The sequence below is a fragment of the Rissa tridactyla genome, chromosome 6 (assembly GCF_028500815.1).
Source record: "Rissa tridactyla isolate bRisTri1 chromosome 6, bRisTri1.patW.cur.20221130, whole genome shotgun sequence".
In the NCBI taxonomy this organism is placed as follows: Eukaryota; Metazoa; Chordata; class Aves; order Charadriiformes; family Laridae; genus Rissa; species Rissa tridactyla.
Window position 1 is genome coordinate 68,047,744 of NC_071471.1, and position 21,526 is coordinate 68,069,269.

Consider the following 21,526-nt stretch of genomic DNA (forward strand, 5'->3'; position numbering starts at 1 on the left):
TTCTCTTTAGAGGCAGAATGGACAATCACGATCAAAATCCAATGGGCACTTGGGAACAGCACATGAAAACAACTCTTTAATTCACTCGCTAACAGGGAATTAAAACTGCACACGTATCTTTCCAGAGAGTTTTGCAATGTACCTGTCACCTCAAGAACATCATCAAAAGTGACTCACTCACGGTTGGGAAAGACACATTAAACATGCCATTAAAGCTGTGAATTAAAGGCTGAGAACACTAAATCAGGGATGCATCTTAAATACAAAAGATGAGGGATGGAAAGCAACTGCTGCACAAACACTTCCTATTAGAGATGAATGAAATATTTCATTCAATTCTCATGAAAAACATGAATAAATATTTTTTCTTAGATAAACACAGAATGCTTACCTCATTATTAACTCTAGTAGAACTTTAAAACTGATAAGTACGCTGATATCTCAATCGGAACAGCTTATTCCATCTATTTCCCGAACATATTTTGCATAAGAAAGAAGCAGAGACGCTACACAAACTGCTTTTTCATTTCAACTGGTAGCTAAAATATCTTGGAATTCAGTTAAGATTTACCCAAGGAGCCAAATACTCAACTATAATCAGTAATTTTCTAACTACAAAGCGACACTAATGGGTCAGTCTATGTTTCGCAGCAGGAACGGTGCCTAAGACGAGGTACTGCCCTTCATGCCCGGCTCAGAGCAAACCACGGCTGTCCTTCCCACGATCTGAATTTCTGCAACTTCCACCGAATACAAAGCTGACATTTATGACGTGTAAATGTCTTTCCGACTTTATTTGTCATGTCAAAATAATTTTACAAGGGCTAATAATGGAGGAATAGCGTTACTGCCTCATTTTATATATTTTAGAGTCATTTTGCACTGCACAACCAAGTTAAGAAAACACACTTTGCAAATTTAATAGGCCATCGTCACCCTCCGGATTATAACCTTGCTTCCAGGGAATTAAAAACAATTTTTTGTGGCTGAAATAGAAATATTAATTAAAATAAAGGGCATTTTAGCAGTTCTGGATACTTTTTTATTCCATTCTATAAATATACTTCGATACTTATTTTCATCACTTTTACGCAAAAGATTTTAACACCTTTATTTCTTTTTCTGAAGCAAAATCTTCCCATGGGACTGACCCAAAGCTGGATGATTGTGAAGGGCTACTAATGAGGACTTCAGACTTTCACAAGAAGGCTTCCGAGAAGACAATTCCATTTTCACCCAGACTGCTGGAGACTTTTAATCACAGGTTTTAATGACACTTCAAGCCAACAGCAAAACACAGTGCTGAGCCCCAAGCTTGCAATGGCAGTAAAACCAATGGAATAAAAGATAAAAGTTAGAGGGTTATGCTTTTAAGGAGTTACAGACCCCCAAAATGGGATGGAAACAGGAAAAAAACCTGAAAGAGTAAAAGAATTAAATACCATTTATTAAAATATTTGAATTGCATAGAAGTGAAAATGGCAGAAAGCAGTAAGAGGATCTTTCAAAAAGAAGGGCGAAGCAAAGTCCTCGTTAAGACTGATATATGAGAAGGAGGAAAATACCAAATACAAGAGTCAGGCTGAGAATTAGAAATGCAGGGGTTTCCACGAAATAGGCAAAATTTAAGCAATTGGCAGTAGCTTATCAGCAGCTTATCAGCTAAATAAATCAGATTACAGCAATCAATTTACTGGCTAAATTAATTAAAACATGGAATCAATTACGTTGCATGTGAAAAGTTGGATGATGTCACCGGAGCAGAGAGTAAACATGATCTGAGGCACCGAGGACGGTTACAAGAGGTCTGACCCTGGAAAAAGTGGCTGGTGGTGCGTGGCTGAGCCGGGACCCAGCACATGCCTGCGGTGTCGCTTCCACAGCTGCTCGGTATCTGCGTCTAATTACAGCTTTTAACTTTTATCACATTTTGAAACTAATCCCATATGCTGGCTACCCTCGGCATGAAATAAATCTGCACGATCGCTCTACTTATCCAACATTATTTAATTTTTAATTTCTGTTCTTGTGTTTCTAACGCCTTCTGAGTATGGAAAATGATTCCTACAAGATTTGGCAGTCCTTGTCCTTCCCCACATTTCCCTGAATCTTCAGCAACTAATGAGTTCACTTCTGGTTCAGTCACAAGAAAAAAAAAAAAAAAAAAAAAGAAAAAAGGAATTTTTCTGCTAGAGAATCAAATGTCACAACATTCAAATGGTGAAGGAGTATCTTGAGCACACAACCATCTAAAATCCACCTCTTCAACGCGAGGAGAAGTAAAGTATGCCAGGATATCTTTATTTCTCAAGCAGTGGCCTCAAAAAAAATATGTAATTTCAAAATACATCTGTTGGTTACACAATCTCTATGACAGTCATTTTGGATTAAAACATATTTTAGGGAATTTTGCAGTCCAAGACAAACGTTTCATGAGCTACCCTGAAAGTCAGGCGACGGCGCTTCTTGAGGGGTGTTGGTTTACTCTGCTACTTGTACGTCAGAAGCAGATATATTTAGAGAATCAATAAATATGAACTTTTAAATCACAACACTTAGCAGAGTTTGAGATTTGCTAGAGCAAGGCAAAAGGGAGTTCGTATTATGACCACACTTCAAATCACGTTTTAAAGACATTTCTGTCTTTGCCATTGATTGTTTCGGGAGACTCCGCTGCGGAGCTGATGGTTCGGTGTAATTTCTAAGCCACAAGCCAATTATTCAGCGCCAGTTGTTTAGGACCCACAAATTAAGTTAATAACACTAACTTTTTATTACAGAAGCACTGGAATATTTGAGCATATTGGTGCACACGAGGCCAAAACCCCATACCAGTCATTTCAGTTTAATCCAAACATACTAAAAAGTGAGGGGAAAATTTGCCTGGCTACACCTTTTTGGCAGTATCTTCATTGTTTAAATATCTGGTATGCTCAAGGATCACACTGGATTTGGAAATATGCATTCTGATGATTCTAAGTGTTTATAAACTTAATTAGAAACAGATACAAACTTGTAAGATGTGCCTCCTCTAGAGGAGCTGCTAGAAATAATTGATATCTCTCTCTCTCTCTCTTGGTTACAGAATCCAAATTTATTACATATAGCTCTGATAAGATAGTGGAAAGTTAGTTCTTTAGAAGAACTGAGTTCATGATCTATCAGAATTTATTTAAACTGTTTCCTAACTCTCCAAAGTACACAACACTGTATCTTTAAAAAATTATGAACAGCAGTTGTTTCAGAGCAGAGCAGCAATTTCTCCCTAACCAGATGATTGCACAGTTCTAAACAATTTGTTTAATGTTTTCCATCTGTGACAGTTTTGTGACTACATTTGCATCGTCTCAAGAACTTCAGGGCATTTATCCTTATAAACACTAATCTGCATCACACTGCCCTTATAAACATTAGTGTACGCTGTCTGTTGCATTAATCCATCTGACTAGATTCAAAGATGCGCCACTACACGTATGCATCTCTTTGCCAGGGACCTAAACTATCTTAAAATTAAACAGCGTCTGTACTTGATGGGGGGGAAAAAAGAAGAAAAAATAAGTAAATCAACAAAAGTACTTACATTCACATACACAAGAAATGTAAAACATGTCTGAAATACGCCCTTTTCATTAGCAAAGAATAGTAGCTAAACTGTACCTAAAATTAAATGCTTTGAAAAACACAGCACTAGAAATCCAGGTTACTGAAAGAGTTGTGACAGATTATTTTTCTAGTAAAAGCACTACGCACACAAATATCTTTTTAAAAATAAATGCAGTTTTGTATAACTGCCCAAGCCTGCAGACTTCTGGATAAGAATGCTAAGTTTTATTTACTAGAACTAATAACCCTCAGTTTCTTGCAAGAAGCGTTAAGATGCATAATGAAGCCGCTAATAAGAGGATTCGGAAGTTATTAAATACTGGGAATGCTGAGTGCCTTCTACTACTCTAGATTACAATGTGCAGCAGAATAACAATGCTGCAAAGCTGTGAAAATTTTCATTTTGTATGCGGCAAAGAAAATGGAGTTAGTTCTGTAGGTGTGAGAAAGATGTATTCCTGAAAGGGAAAAAAAAAAAAAAAGTTTTTTCAGCTTGTATTCCTAGAAGTTTCAAAATTCTGGTAAAAACTTGCAATAAATGTTACAAGACTACTACAGGAAAAGACTGGAAATCTTTGTAATTTTCTTTAGTTCAGCAACTCATAAACTAGTGATCTGGCATCAACTCTGTTCCTAAGGTAATGCATCAAATTGGGGTTACACAGAGTGATTCTTGTCAGTTTGAAGTGAGACCTCTCACTTCAAATTCCGACCTCCACGTCGATTTGTGTAGCGTCCCAGGCCTCTGGCATTGATTGTCGGACTAACGCTCCTGGAAAGGAGAGTGCAGGCACTGATGTCAGTGTTGGTTTGCGTTCTTTTTCTGATGGTTAAGACCTGTATGTGAACATGAGGCAATTTATAAGACTTTTTGGATTTCAACATCTGTCTTTTGTGAAGACGTAACCTCACCAGATCCCGGGTGGCTGCAGGCAGACCACTGAAAAGCACAGAAAAGACAAATTATCTTCTCTTGATTCCAGTGCCTGTGGTCACTTTGTCTGAGACCAGATGGAAACAGTCTAAAGCCTAAATTCTTCTAAGGACCCCCACTTCTTCCACTGGAAGAAGCAAGATCTTTATTGCTGCATGGAGATGGCAGAGGCAAAGGCTGGTCTGCATCAAGAGCAGTGTGAGGGAGGTGGCTGGTGAACCGTTAGGCACTGGCAAATTTCTGCTGGCATACGGCTTTGGCTTCGTAAGCTCCTCAGGTTTTCACAATCTAGTTTCTTTCTACATAGTGTATCTAAAAAACGGCCTCTCTTATTTATCTCTACAAATATCTATCTAGATTTTCAAGTTTTAATCCTACCATTACTTGTTTCAACAGCTTTCTTCTGTTCTTGTCAAGTCCTTCTTCTCATCATTCTACCTCCGTGAACTCCCGCAAAACTTACATGCGTGTCCCTAACAGCTACCCATCCCCTGATCCCATCAGGCAGACCTCACTTCTAAAGCTTTCCACAGCCTGTTTCAACCTCGCCTTCATTCCTAGCACCAACAGGGAGTAACGCAAGTTCTACCTCAGACTGACTATGGGATCTGATGTCCCAGAACACTATGCCTGGTTTTGAAGGAAACTCCTTTGGGTCTGCCCATATTCTTCATTTCTCCGACACATCTCATGCTGCAAAAGATTCCTCCATAAATTATAAAAGATAATTAATGTACTTCCTTAGATCCCCCTTCAAAAGTCTCCTTCACTGTGACGTTTAGAAAAAAATTCATAGTTTAGTCCATTACTATTTAGTCTATTAATAGATTATAATTTAGTCTATTAATGTAATTCACCAGACAAACTAGAGGTGCTTCTCTGTTTCTTTATACCATCCTTTTGCATCCATCGTGGTTTGTGTTAAACTGTACACTCTGGAGCAAAGAGTGTCTTGTCTCCAAGACACAAAGCCAAGACAGAGGGGTCTATGTACGCCTTTGTCATGTGTTCCTTTCACCACTGGAGAAAGTACTTTCATCGGAATTAATGTATTCCATTTGATGCCATTTTGATTTCACTCTATTTTTAGATATACAGGAAGTTGAACAGATGCGTATCAGCTTAGCCAATTTATCAACTTCGGCAAGCAAATCAGTCAAGAAAAAAATAAAAGCTTTAAAATCCTTTTTTATCTGCTCTAGTCAAAGCTTCTGCTCAAAGCAGCAGACACAGGAAGGTGGGAGGCAGCTTCCACCACTGAGACTGCCACGGGCCGTGCCTAGCCATTGGGATCAAGGACAGCTTTGTCACTTGGGTAACAGCACCCTGCTCGCCCTGCTTGGGACGCACACACCCCACGTTACGGGACACAGTCGTGAGGCTACAAAACTATGATGGCTTTGAAGTCACCCCTTTAGATGGGGATTGTATCTGCCCTTATCTGAACTTGCTTCTTAAAGGTGTTGACAGTCCAGTGGTGATGGGAAAAAAGATTTAAATTGAGTTTCCCCCTAATTTAATTACCATCCCAAAAGTAGATTTTCATCAAGATTTTACTTCACGAAGACATTTTTCACAGGCTGCTCTCAGGAGCAACAAATTGAAATTCTCAACAGATGTTAGGAAAAAAAAAAAAAAGACAGACATGTCAGTGGGTTAGTCTTTAAAAAAAATGGAAAGTGGAAGGATAAAAGTATTGCCAGGATACCAAGTAAATTATTTATAATTCTTTTCATGCTGTGTTTGATCCACGGACAAAGCTGTTAGTGAAAGTACCAACGAGGTAAAGCCCTGAAGACCAGTTCTGAGCAGAGGAAGCTGACTCGTGTGACAGACCATGCCCAGGAATATTTCAGCAGACACTATCGTGTGACTGAATTTTGCTCATCAGTTTTGATATCTTGTCCAGAGTCACTGACAGGTACTTATCTGCAGAGCAATTTTAATTAACTTCTTTTTTCTTCAACCTAATTCCATCTGTACTTAAACTTTCATTTCACGTAGGGTTCATCGTTACAAAGTAAAGGCTAATGGCCAGTTAAACGCAGTTCAGCACAATCCCAATTTTCAGAAAGCATCACTATCCAAAGCTTCTATCACTGCCCCACCTCACTGATTATTTATTTGTAAGTAAATGACTGTCCACTGTTTAATAATAAACACATCAGAATCCTAATAAACCTCTCTCATTTATAAGATGATGCCAGGTCTTTTGACTTTTTCAAACTGACCAGACAGCAAAAATGAAGAATCTGTTCTAAGGCACAGGTAATTTAGGCAGAACTTGATAAACGTGACCTTTTATCCATGAACACTGTCTGAGCATTGCTATGCCTTTTTTTTTTTTTTTTTCCCCTAAAGTAACTGACATTTTTCAGTACGTGTTAGGAACTGCGCATAAAGAGCCTACCAGGAGTTTATTTAAATATCAAACTTGAGCGTTTGCTGGCACAAGACCTCATCGTTGTCTCTGTATAACAGGAGTGTTTTGAGGTTAAGTGAGGTTGAATCTCATTACACTGAAAGAAGCAGGAAAGAGTTGGACCTATTTCAACCATTGGGCGCCCACGATTTGCCATCCAAAAAGAATAAAAAGTTATTATCGTTGCTATGAGTGCTTTTTTAAGTTATTAACTGTTAGGCACTTTTTTAGACTTATCTCTGTGGTATAAAGAGTTAAGAATTTTGTTTAGTTTGTCTGTCCTCTCTTCTTCATTCTCCAACTGTTAACAAAAGACGTCAGAGAAGAAGGGAATGGAAAACAATACACCGTGAAACCATTTGAAAATGTTCAAGCTCGGGACAACCACATAAAGCAAAACAGGCAAAAATCCTCTGCAAATATCAATTAATATTTTCTGATACTATAGAAAAAGTTGATATTTTCTGTGAGCACATCTTTTCTTCTTTTTCTTTTCTTTTTTTTTTTTTTCCAGAAAAGAAAAAAATAAATCTGATTATAGGAAGGAGTTCTGCGATGTAATATGTATGAATACTCAGAAATCATTTTCATATTGCAGAGATTTGGAAGGTCAGAGTGCACAGCACCCTCTCCTGAAGTCATCACTGTTCTATAACGCATTTTCATAAGCTGCAACTGGTAAATTTATTAGGGTTTTTTTTTTTCATTTTTTTAAAGGGAGGGAAAAGGAGTTCAAAAATTGCCAAACATGATGAACAAACTAGTGTGAGGTAATGTTTCAGAAATTTTGTGACATTACAGACAATATTAAAGCTGACCATTTCCAGTGGCTGTTTCCTTGCCCCAGGCAGCAATGCAAGTCGCACTGTTTCCCCCAGTTGTTTACTGGATCTGGTTATTGCCCTCAGTTTCTACGTCGGAAGTCCCGCTCCTGATAAATCATGCCCTACTTAACTGCCATAATTACAGGCAGTATTAGAGAACGCTGATTCAGGAGGAATAAAGCACACCACCATTCCTATTGCTCTTTTTTAAATTCACTGTAACTTCATTAAACTCATATTACTGACTATTGTAGAGAGTAAAGAAGTAAGAAGGAAATTGATTTTACTGTTGAGAAATAGCTTCCTAAGAGCTAGCAACTATTTAAACCTCAAATGACTATCAGCTCACAGCAGGCCTACTGCATTTCAACGTGTAGCTATGTTTTAATTTCCTTAAACCACAGGACAGAAGTCACAGTTCCAGTAGTGTCTGGAGTGAGATATTCTGCGCTGATAATGATGCAAAGTTTTATATCCCGCAGTTTCCAAATGCATGGTATGCCACTGGAATTTCACAGAATTGAGAAGATGATGCCCCTTTGCTTGTAAAGCATTAACACCTTCAAAGGCAGTAGTTTAGTTGTCACTTTTGCGCTTAAATGAATGCACCTCTTTTATTTCTGAATAACAAGAGTATCCTGAACACAGCCGGCCTCCAAAACCATTTCTCTCCTTCCTCCTACCTTTGTAATTTTTTGGCAATTTCCTCTCACCAACCTAACAATGATTCTAGCTGACCAAGACACGATGTGCCACCCGTTTAAATCTCTTACGCATTAAGCTTTTCCCATGGTGACAGACACTCTCTTCAAAGAGCATCCAAGCACACTCCCCAGTCTATATCCCACCACGTCACACGTCCACCTGCACAATCCCTAAAGAACATTATCTATCTACACAGAACATAATTCTGCTACTAAAACTTTTAAATCAGTATCTATATCTAGAAACACATTTCGTCTAATTACTGTAGTATTTTAACTAGATTATGACCCTTTCAGAACATTTGCAATTATGAAGTATTATTATCTTATCATTCCAGTTGATCAACCAAGTCACAGCACAAACGGTAACATTCACAGGATGAAGGAAAGCAAGAAACTGAAGCAGCAGCTTCGAAAGTTCACAATCCTGCTTAAAGTGGACATCTCTCTTCAAATTCCTTCCATTTACCTACACCCCGCCCTTCCAACAGTTAACAGTTCATCTGCTACTGAATGAAAGTTTTCTTAAACTACAGCCACGGTAAATAAAAAGAGCAGCAGCTGTTGAAGACTACTCGGAGACAGGTAAATCTATATGGTGTTATGCACTCTTGAGCTTAATCCCTGACATTTCTGAATAATGCTATATTTTTTCTCAACTGCTATTCAGTGGAGAAAGAGGAATTTTCAAGTAAGAAGATATTTAACAATTTGCAGTTAATAAAACAGTTAAATCAGTGTTTTGTCTTCCAGCCAAGCATCACACCAAGCATTCTCCAACACAGTTCCCTCGAGGCCTGCAATCTGCCCACACGGTCAGCAGCTAAAACAAATATATGTATTTTTTCCCATTCGATTGCATTGGTTTACAGTATGATTCTTGGATTATGTTCTGGTCAGTAATATTCCTTACCATTCTATGCTGACAAATCACTAAGTATCTATTTTACAGAATGTAAAAATCTACTTTCCATCTACTTCAAGGTGTTCAAGGTATTTCTGCTGCTTATTGTATTCAAATTCTCTGACAGATTCTTAAACTAAATCTGCCAGTTTCTTAACAAAAGCACTTGAAGCCTTTAAGCTTCTCCATCCCTTTTCACTTTCCTGTATTGATTCTGATTTCCTTTCTTTATGCATTCATCCGAGACTCTAAGGGAGGAATAATTATTTGATCGGTTTTGTTCATGCACAGAATAACAAACACAATTATCTGAATGGCAGCAATACGTGTTTATTTTGAACGGCACACAGTCTGTAAAACAGAATGTACTTAAAATTTGTATTGCTTATTTTACATTAAAAGATAAAACTCTCTATTTGCTAATGCTTGCTGGGGGAGTTATGAATTTTTCACTTTTTATCCTTTGCAGATCAGATTTCAGATTAAGCAGACGATGCCAATACATTATAAAAACAAGACCGACAATTTACAGACCTATCAGCACCTGTAAACGTACCTGCTTTGACGTCCTGGTTGAATCGACAGTATTTCGAGTGCTCAAGCAGGGGCAGACACTGCTCAATAGGCGTCCAAACGTACGTCTCTGGACACAACAAGTCAGAAGGTCTGTACTGACCCTAGAAAGGAGAAAAGAAAAAAACAAAACCAAAGAGAGTAGTCATATCAGTTGCACAAGAACACTCTGGCTACAACATTCCAGATTTTCCTATGAACAAGGAAAAATTTTAATCTAATCTACACCAAATGAGTCAGAAACAGCTTCGGTGAAATCACAGCCTTAGTCCTTCGGTAATTTCAGCACCATCTCAGGAATACAAACTTAACCTTGGCACTTGAAGAAAATGTAAAATTAACATGACACATTTTTACGGTATCCAAGATGAACTGCAAAAGTTTTGGCTTTGCTTACTGAAACTTTGTATTTAAGTTATCCTCTAGAGCTCTGCTGAGCTGGTGCCGACACTGAAAAACTCAGCACCTCCAAACGCAGCTCATCTCAACTGTTGTTCATTCTAGCAAATAATGGAGACCCCAAAAAAATCTAATAGGAAAAACCCCCACTCAACAGTAAGCGGGATGCTATTTTTATTGCATTAGTGATGGAGCATTTTGTTCATTGATATTTAAATAGTAGCATTTTCTTCTTAATTTATGGAGTTTTCTCCTGGAATAGCTTAAGATAACGATTAGTGAATTTCTACCATTCTTTGTTGATTTATTAAAAAGATATTCTTTGCAGACATTCCCAGAGACTAAACAGCCATAATTATTTTCCCTTTAGCTACACAGAAAATCACCACCTCAGCAATAATAACCTCCTTTAATCAGATCTTCATTTGATTTAAAGTAAAATTCTTCATCGGCCTATAAGTTAAGTCAAAAATCTATCTTTGAGCCATTTTTCTTTTAATCCATACCCTCTCAACGTTCAGAGCCATATGGTGGCAATATCAAATTTATTTTTAAACTGAAAATTTATTTCACATATCAGCGTGAGAAACAGACATTCAGTAAACAGAGCTAAAAAGGTTAAGGATTTCAATGGCACAGGTCTTGAGGCGACAGTTCAAAGTGGGCATTGTAAGAGGTCACACTGCGGTTGATGCAACTAAGAGCTCTTCGTATCAATTGCTTTAAATAGGTAATGAAGATGATCATCTTGATACGAAGTTGATATGAAAAAAGGCAAAGTGGTCTTGAATGAAGCTGACCAATATTTAGGAAGGGACATAGATAATTACTGTGACTACAGTCTAGTGATAAAGACATATTTTACTAAGTCGCATCCACAAGCCCCGCTATTCTTCCAGACACACTCTTATGCAGCAGTTTTGGAGAATCAGAACCATTTTTTGAGATTCCCAATTCTTTTTATTCTCTTACTGTTCTACTCTTAACAATATTTACAGTAGAATTAACTTTTTTCCATTATGTATTTCCCACCAACTGTAAATTGTTGAGTAAGAAATACAAAAATTACTTCTGATAAAACCAAAGTCTTTACCGTCCATGTTAAAAAAAACCCAACAACCAAGCTTCACGCTCAACCTTGTCAAATACCTGATCTCTGATCTCCTCTGAAAAAATTCAGGATTGGCTTGTAACTATCGCTGTTGGGTTTTGGGGTTTTTTTGGTTTTTTTTTAATTAAATGCAAATTTCTACATTAAGTTAAACCAATATTCCTCCATTCCATGGAGAAGCTTAAACCTCAAAACCTTAGAAAATCCTCTAAAACCAGAGAATGGAAGTGACATTATTAAATAAACCGCTCTGAAATGTTACTCTGTCTAAACAGAAATATTTGAAAGGTATGTGAAGGTAACGGCTAAAGAACACCTTAAGTCACCATTACTCAGATGAAACAATTTAAGGACTTGGGTGGGGGGGGGGGGGAGGAATACACCTTTTCAGTCAGATCTATAAAAAAAATTAGCACATATTTACTTATTGATTTAAAGACATTTTCTCAATTGGCCAAGAAAGCAGAAATGGCCAAGTAACCGTCTTGCAGAGCTGTCGCTTAAGCACAGAAAGCACGAGGTGGCAGTTTATCCTTTCCGAGCAGCACGGGTGTACTCAGGGGTACAAGTACAGATTACTCGCCCACTTACAGGTTTCCCAGAAGATACTGCCTCTGCATCCTGGAATACGTGACACCCGTGAGTCCCACATGTGAGAATTATACCACTACACATACACACTATACTACCACACAGCCCTGTTCCGAACTTCCCAGTTCCTTCTACAGTGTCATATTCTGACATGACATGGGATGTATAAAATTAACCGCATTGCAATATTACTACTTTTGTTATAACAAAAAAGAGCTTCTTTACTTCCGAGCAGAACAGTAATGGGAAAATTTGATTATCCAACCTATCACTGTAGATTCAGTATTTATTCCGGGCATCAAAATACCCTACTTAGGAGGGAAAAAGGAAGAAATAGTTCTGAGGTGACTTCCTTTAGATGTTTTCTTCCCCCAAAATGTAGAATCTTGTTAATAAACTTCCCAGACGACGTGTAAGCTGAGGTGATGACACATCTCTGACCAATGACACACAATGTAATTAGAGGTAAAAATTAAACAAGCCATTGATGCTCTTCAATATCCTCCCTTTTTGAAAGTATCGACAAACATACTAGAAGTAAGGTATTTCTGCCCTAAGGGCATTTTATTTGCTCTACTGGTTAAACCCACATCCCATGACTCATTCCATGGAGGAAGTGGGAACATGGACACATACTGAGGCGAGTTTCCCAATGAACAGCGTTGGCACTGCCTCTATATTGACAGAATTAAAAGCAAACCCACAGAATCTGTTAAATCAAATGCAATAATTTCTAAGGGCTTTTGTCCCCTTGTTTTCTCCCCTAAGCACTTAGTCTCAATTTACTTACTTTCTTAAAAATGTTAAAAATTCAACATGAAAACAAAGAGTGAATCCACCTCGCTCACACGCACACCCCACCCCCTTATTCCTGGGGTGTTAAAAATCTGAACCTGAGAATCCCTCATGCACAGGAGCATCTGCACTTCAAGAAAAATATTCGTATTTCATTATTCACTCTAAAACTATTACATCATCTTAAAAAAAAAAATCGCCTCAAAGCTTACAATTTGTATTCCTTCTTACTCTTAATATTGCTGATTTACAGTATACACACAACATAAATCCAAAGCAGAAAGGGGATCTCCTGAAGGGAACTGCTGCAGAGCTATTTATCACAGTAGAACAACTTCATCAGGTTTGCAAAACTATTTTTGAAAAATCATTCCTCTTTGGCTTCAGATTAAATTAGCATACATTTCAGAAGTAATTCAGTCTACAGTAAAAACCCACAACTGAAAACATTTTGCCTTCTTTTATCTCGTAATATAAAAGCTCTTGCATAGTGGCACTGTTTATGCTGTCCAGACCATCTTGGGAATACTTAACTACAAGACTTTCAACAAGAAGTATCATCTTACAGACCATCCCTAAGCACTCGTCTTATGTTTCAGCTTCTTAAATCCAATACCACCTGCTGATGAAATGCACTGTCAATATACAACAACTGCACAATTTGCTGTTCGCGCACCTACAGTTTGTCGAGAAATATCCAACAAGGCGTAAAGTGTGCTATTTTGAAATGCTTTTGGAAATAAAAAAATACGTCTACCTAAAATGTCATTATTTTTGATGCTGCTTAAAATTTTCACGGACATCCAGAAACAGCCTTCTTGAAGGCAGAACATTAACGCATTTTGAGCTGTTATAAGATGAGAACGGCCACCGCAGGTGATACCAGATGGCCATGGTATAGTCAAATACCCCGCCTCTGATGGCTGTCAACAGAAAATACTCAGTGAAGACTAAAAGAACAGTGTAAAAGAACATAGTGTTACCCTGACCATACTCTCTTGACCTCCAATAGTTTGCAATACAGATCCTTCCACAACCAGGTAACGTCAGTAATAATGCATTTTGCCATTCACTAATCCTGAACAACTGCTTTAATTTACTTCAACCTGTAAAGGGCAACTGTAGTTGCCCTCGATGGCCATTCCTAACTCTATTATCAAAATGCAGTGAACAACTGTTGTCTTATCATCGTATTTTACAGATAAACGTGGTATCTCCATCAGTCTGAAGGGATCTAAATTCTGTACTTGTTCCTCTTACGTAGGCTATTCCATACCGTTCACCATCCTAGTCAATCTGTCCTCTTTCCAATTTTGCTTTCTCTCTCTTGAAACAGGGGGAAAGAACCACAGGGAGGGAAACATCCAAACTGTTCAAGCAGCAAGAGAGCACAAGGTATAATAAAGAGAAAGAAAACCAAAAGAAAAATTGCATCTTTATAAGTACGTAACTAATTTATCAAATGTTGATTAAAAAGCAATACTGAAAATAAGTATAGCTAAGAAAATCCTGAGTATGTGGTTTCTCCTACTAAGTCAACATATTGTAATATATATGTGACTCTTCAATAAAAAACACCACCAAGTCTTCTTAATTTCCACTAACGTTTGGGGCATTTTTCTTCCTATGTAATATAAAAGAAAGAGCCTATAAGGTGCTTTCGCTTATACTATTAGACATGCTGCATTTTAATTGGAAACTTCTGGAAATAGATTTTACAGGGAGGCAGCCAAGCCTAAATTATTACTTCACACCATGATATTTTCTGTTTTACAGTTTCCAAATCAGAATCGACCAGAATTTCTCTGAACTTTCGTTCGACAGGAAGGGCAAAGGTTTTAATGAGACTTTAGTCTGGAGATTACTTTTTAAATATTTTGTAAAATCTGAGGGATTTGGTAAGCACTTGAGATGAAAAACACCAGCAGAGTTTGTTTTTGTAGTCTAAGTAAAATTTAAAATGTAAAACTACCAAGAAAGAGAATAGCCTCAAAACCGAAGAAGGTCAAGCACCAGTAGCACTGAAAAAACAAAACAGGAAGGTTAAACACACATTTAATTCTTTTATCAGGTACGGTTTACATCTGTATTCTATTTTTTCACAATAAACCCATTGATCTTTTATTAAAAGTGAATTAAGACTGCCTTCATCTCCATTTCCAGCCAGCTGCTTTTAAAAAGAAGCTCTCAGACTAGGTAAACAAAGTCACCCCAAATTATCAACAGCAACCCATTAGAGCAAGGCAGCGCCGCCCGAGAAAGAGCGCGCCAGACCACGGGTTTATTAAATTCAGCCTTTTCATTGAAAGACAACCCCGCTGGAATCCCATCAGCAAAGTACTACAGCAGACCCTTGCTCCCTGATTTCATTACATAAACAGAAATCGACTTCATCGATCCCCTGGAGAGTCCTTTGCCCGTAACTCTAACTGCCGTGTTTTCACAGACGGAGGTCGGACCGTGCCATGCTGCGCCAGCACCGGCGGGGATACAGGACATCTGAATCCCTTTGTGCCTCCAACCATCCACCACCACTCACATGGGATCCATCTGTGGAAGGCCTGGAAGACCTACGGAAAAAAAACGAAACAAACCAAAAAAAACCCAAACCCAAAACAACCTACAGAAATTCACTCCCACCTCACAGTCACCAGGTTTTTTTCCATCTTTTTAAATAAACAAACAAAAAACCCCTAAGATTAATAGATATGGAATAAATCAAGCAGCTTTCTTCATCAATGAGAGATGGTTGGAGACTTCAGATTTATCTTCAAAAGTATTCAGCATACAAATATATCCCAAAAAGGAGCTAAATCAGCCAATGTATAGTTTGTCGTAACTCAATGAATAAGTAACAATTTGGATTTAAGCGTGGAGTCCACAGTCACACGTGCAAACAGACCGCCTGATATTCCAGTGCCAACACCGGCACTGGAGTTTGATACTTCAGTATCAAACAAGCTGATTTTATCCAAATTGCAAACTCTGAATTAATTTTGCAATCAACATTTTTAGGACCCAAGAGTTGCGTTCTTGGAATCTCAGCCACCTTTCTGTTATTAAGGAATAATGGCATTGTAATCCTTAAAAGATGTTGTGAATAATAACCAAAATTCACCTTCTAGCTCATAAAACTCAAACTACTTTTGAGAAGTACATAAAGTGCAAGGGAAATATTCCTTCCTCTTCAAAAAGTTGTGCTGATTCTCATTCTTTTAGTTACATTATCAGAGGCCCAAAACGTGTGTAACAGGAATTTTACAGGCCAGCCAGGGAGCTGTAACGTGCTTCCAAATGGATCTCAAATATAGAAATGCAGAGCAAACGCTCACCTTCTCCGATATTGTTTAATTCCCTATAAATGAAATGCAAATATTTCAAGTTGTATTTCAAATAGAAGTATACCAACATTTATTTAGGTCAATTAATTTGTTACGACATGACATTTTTGCTATTTTGTTTTTAAATGTGCCCCAACAATATTTAAACTGACTGACCAAAGCGATGGTATAAGCTGCAACTTTCACCTCTTTTCTGTTTATTTCCAAATTCAGTGTAAAGTATTAACAGAAATAACTAATGATAAACTCTTTCCAAGGAGAAAATAGTTATGGCACTTGTTATGGCCTGCACAGAAGCACTTACAAAGAAATACTTCCCTCCCTCCATTGAAATACTTTCAGAAATTATTACCATTTGTTTTCCCAACACATGCTATTCCTAGGAATCTTCTGAATTGTTTGGATTCTGCAATCTCCGTAACTCAGTGTACACTCTAAATAGCTGCTTTCACCTTGCCCACTTTCATAAAAATCATCTGAAATATTTTACACATTCTAGTTCGTGTTTGATACCGGAAAACATCCAACAGGTGTCTGAAAAGGCACATGGACTGCTGGAGAAAAAATTGCTTTCCATTGAGGAAAAAGGGGAAAATTTGTGACAGTTTTTTTTTTTTCCCCCCTTTCCCCTTTAGTCTGTAACTCTGTCCAGCTCTTCTTCCTCCTTTATATGCCAATATTATCTTTCCCTCCACTCGCCGAGTACAACGAGCTAAAGGAGGCCGTGGATGTTTAAGTGAGAAGACCCAAGCTCTGAACTGCTGCACATTAATATACAAACGCGCTATCAGCAAGATCCAAGAAGCCAACAAAGTGCTGCTTTAGGTAACGTATATCCACGACCATACTCAAACAGATCCCATCATCCTCTCTAACACCACCATATTCACCAATGAGATAATTCTGCTTTTAAGTTTAAAAGTAATTAGTATGCTCAAGAGACTTTTGCTTCACTGTCGTGGAGAGCTGCTGCAGAAGCGATGTGGGCACGGCGATTTATCACCTCGGTTTTATCAGCTGGGGTTTCAACAGTCCAGAGGTAAAGATAATGCCCAGCTCTGGGCACACTCTGTCAGCCACTTCCAAGCATTACTCTCTCCTCCAAGACTTCTTGCCAAGAGATTGTTCTTTTTCATTTATAAAGACCAGTAAGTGAGAGTTTTCCATTGCTTGTTTAAGCAACTGAAGTCGCTCTATCTAAAGTCACCCTATTAAAGCCACTATATCTGAAATAAAGCCAGTGATTAGGCTTGCATAAAAAAAGAGGGGGGGAAAAATCGTGTGTTCAGGAATTACATCATAAAAGCGACACTTTTAACATTCTCCTTGATGACTAGACAGACAAACACACATTTCAATGAGTACTTATGAAAAGATAATTTGAAGATAACTTTTGCAGGGAGGGCGGATGCCAGTCTTTTATGTTTATATTCTTTGCATTTTGAGATTTACTCAAGCCAATGGGTGTTTACACCCGTACAGCAACATTTCTGACCTTGGACACAAGCCATTAAACATCTGTGCTTATTCCCACCCCATACATGTTCTCACTCTTATTTTCTGGCCCAGACAGACATACGATAGATGCCTACCGACACACACAAAATCAAGTTCTACATCACTGTTCTTAGATTTCAGTAAGCTTAATCTAAACAGCGAACGCTACTAGGCTGAATTTGCCATGTACATTGTGTTTCACACTGTAGAGGCAACAGCCCAAAACATTACAAAATGGTCCCTTCCAGACCAATAAAGAGCATAATTTACCCTACAGCAGCTACTGGACGCTGGGTCCAGACTTCTGCTGACAGAAACAGCAAGTTTATGCATTCTGAACTGCCCTAACCTGGCTGTTTATCCAAAGCTGAAATAATAATGTCCAAATGACAGACAAGTCTGAAGACAACTTGTGAAACTGAGAAACAAAGAAATATTACGAGTGTGTAGCTACTCAAAAAAGCTTATGTAAAATTAGGTTTTTAAGCATGTTTTATAAGTAGTTTTACATCATCAAATTATTGATGCATCTATTTTCCCTTTTTGTATTTCCCAAGGTTCCTTTTTTTTATTATCATTTCTTTTTTGCTTATATCTGCTAATCTGTGCTGAACACAATGGCATGTTGGTTTCAACAGTCTATTTTACTAAGTTCAGCTTTCAATGTTGCTACGTAAACTTTCTGTTTGGCATACAAAAATAAGAGATGCCAATATGGGACAGTACTTGCAGGAAAACAATATTGTACATTCCTGGCTGGAATTCCAGAGACAGCCACCAAGAACATTAAAACATTGCATGGCTTCAAATATTGCCATTTTATCTCTCTCATTTACTAATATTTAGTATCAGTGATACTAAACTGGTGGAATAGTGGCATCAACACAAGACTGAAATTCTAAAGCATGTTTCTAATTCGGGGTGTATTTGTACACCTTTACAGACTGACATTCCATATGAAATGAAAACAGCCATAGTTTCAAAAATTTTAAAGGAAAAAACCCAGGATTTTGTGATTTTAAATAAAATATAGAAAGCCAGTTAAAATTTACTGGAAATTGCCATTAAACATCCAGTCGGGAACAAGCTAATTAAAGATGGTACCACACGGATGTACTTCTGAAGCTGGAAGCTGGTATCTGTCTTGCCCATAGAGAAGCTACTCAAGAATCCTAAAAAAAGTAGCACAGTTTGAGAAAGTCTGAGTGGAAAACAATAAGAAAGACAAGGTTAGCTCGTACTTTTGATGAATATTAGTTTCTCTGAATTTTAGCCAACTTTTTCGACAACTTAAAAAAATATCAAGTATATTACAGGAAAAAAAAATGTAACGCACATTGTCTTTTTACTTCAAAAAACAAAGGTCTTGGGGAATAAAAATCATATGATAAGTGAAATGGAACTTGTTTACTTTAAATCTGCTGCAGAAATTCTTAAGGAAACCCTAGCATTAAACTTGGAAAGAGAGATTTATAAAAGCCACGACAAAAAGATAAAACCCAAGTAGGGGCCTCAAGAGGAATGCTTCATTAGAGACACACCAACTATGTTGACTTAGGTCTATCTCAAAAGGAGTTTATTTTGGCAGCTGTGAGAAGCAAAAGAAAAAAGAAAAAAAGGAGAAGAAAAAAAAAAAAGAAGTGTTTCAATCATGTGGATCCCATATCTTTCTCTTGAGGAGTTGCCATAAACTGACAGTATTTTTTGAGTTCGTTAAATTAAATGTATGAAATTAAGTATTAAAGTTTATTTTCTTATATTTAACATAAAGTGAAATAATCACAAGAAAAATATGCACAACCTAATATATCATACTCAGGCTTTGTACTTACATACACAAAATTGTCACACTGATATCAAATAGCTTTAAACATTCATTAATACCTCACTAGCTCGACCCATATCTAAAAGAACCGCATTCATCTAAGCGGCTTATAGACACACTCCAGAGGAAAGCTAAATTAATGCCCTGTAAGAGAGGCTTCTACTATCTAGTTATCAAAGTAAAAACACTACAGACCATGTTTATTTAATAGGAAAAAAAAAAAATCCAGACACAGAATTAAATTGATAGAATTTAAATGGAAGTGATCATGTTTTAAAATATTTTTCTGTACAATTGCACAGGGAACCAGAACATTAACATTCACCAGAACTAAACCACCAGCACAAGAGGAATAGGTGTGAGGGCAGCGTGCATATTTTTATTTTTTAAAAACATTGACCATAATTATAATGTAGCAAAAAGTAAACCAATGCAAATTAGCTTTTGAATCCTTTGTGATGATTAAAAAGAAAATAGAGGCTAAACCTGCTACCCTCACTCATATAGAATCATCATAGAATCACAGAATGGATTGGGTTGGAAGGGACCTTGAAGACCCTCCGGTGCCACCCCCCTGCCCTGGGCAGGGACACCTCCCACCAGACCAGGCTGCTCCAAGCCCCGTCCAACCTGGCCTTGAACCCCTCCAGGGATGGGGCAGCCACAGCTTCTCTGGGCAACCTGGGCCAGGGGCTCACCACCCTCACAGCAAAGAATTTCTTCCTGATATCTAATCTATAACTCCCCTCTTTCAACTCAGATCTGTTTTTCCCCCATCTTTTAAAGCAATAAAGACCCTGAATAATTCTAAAAGACAACACAAGAGAACAGCAGGTACGTTCTACAGCAAGATACAGTATTTACTTTTCAGGTATAGAGTCTCCAATTTGTTCTTTTTATACATAACACATCCTGTCCATGAATTTCTCCATATTTGTAACCCTTTTGACAATTCTTTGCCTTATGTCTATCTCCAAATCAAGCTCCCCATTACAGTTGCTGCGTACTGTGGTTATCTCCAAGACCTTGTACCACTTTCCCCAGCAACCTTCAGTGTCCAAGCTTTCCCCATCTTTCCCAGCATTTCTTCAACGACTCTCCTCAACAAGTTTTCCCTGGAGCCACAAACCACCTCTTCTCCCGGCTCCAAAACTCAACCCTTCATCCCACTGCAGCCCCCCACGAGCCCCCCAAGCCGCTCAGAGCACAGACTAGCACTTGCGACTCAGTGTCCCTTCTTCTGCTAAGCCTTACAGGTCAGATCTATCTCCCCATTACCACCTACAGCCACCACCTCACCACCGGCAATACCACCTCAATATGAGACTTTCACAAAGTCTGCTTCTGTCTCAAACGTGGTTTCCAAAAACTCAGCCAGAAACACACAGAACTTGCCAAAAAATCTATCCAGACAAGACTCAGAGGGCAAGAAAATAAGACCTACCCGGGAAAGTCTGGTCTGATGGTAGCCTTATACTGAATAAATAATTTCATACTTCACCTTCGTGCTCAGCTATTGACTCAGTCTGTGGAATATTTGAAGACATAATAAATACTAGACTAATTGACAGCTTCTCAAGTTGTGAAACACTGATATTCACCAGTTGAAATATACTACTTAAGAATTCAGATGCAAGATGTTGGCTTTAGATTAAGATATGTTATGTGAGATTTCAGAAGCATTTACAGTATTTATGCAACTAGATCAGGTTGGAAAACAATGTCACTTTACAAATTGTCATTCCAGCTTTTTTCATTTCTATTTGCTTTCAAGCATCGAAGAACAAGAAATAATACTCTGAATCAATAATTCAGAAGAGCACAAGATTTTTAACTCGACGGCTTTCTATTAATGTATGGTACACTTGATATGCTTTTTCAAGTCTAGCAATAAAAAAACCTAGTAAAAGCCACCTTTAGTCACTCAACACTGAAATATACACAACCCAGCACTGAAGAAACAACTTCAACAACAGTGGTAATAAATGCTAATAGGTGTTAAC

General features: G+C 37.9%; 1 protein-coding gene across 8 annotated transcripts in view; it reads right to left on the reverse strand.

The window, feature by feature from the left end:
• Nucleotides 1-21,526, reverse strand: part of ATE1 (arginyltransferase 1) — an 84,919-nt gene that overhangs the window by 11,566 nt on the left and 51,827 nt on the right. For 6 of the 8 annotated variants that reach the window (XM_054206598.1, XM_054206595.1, XM_054206596.1 and 3 more), the window contains one exon: nucleotides 9,948-10,068. In XM_054206598.1, the coding sequence (XP_054062573.1) occupies nucleotides 9,948-10,068 (121 nt within the window). Of the gene's footprint in view, nucleotides 1-2,171; nucleotides 4,441-9,947; nucleotides 10,069-14,314; nucleotides 15,431-21,526 lie in introns of those variants that run through there. The other 2 variants (XM_054206599.1, XM_054206597.1) reach the window with 2 other exon arrangements.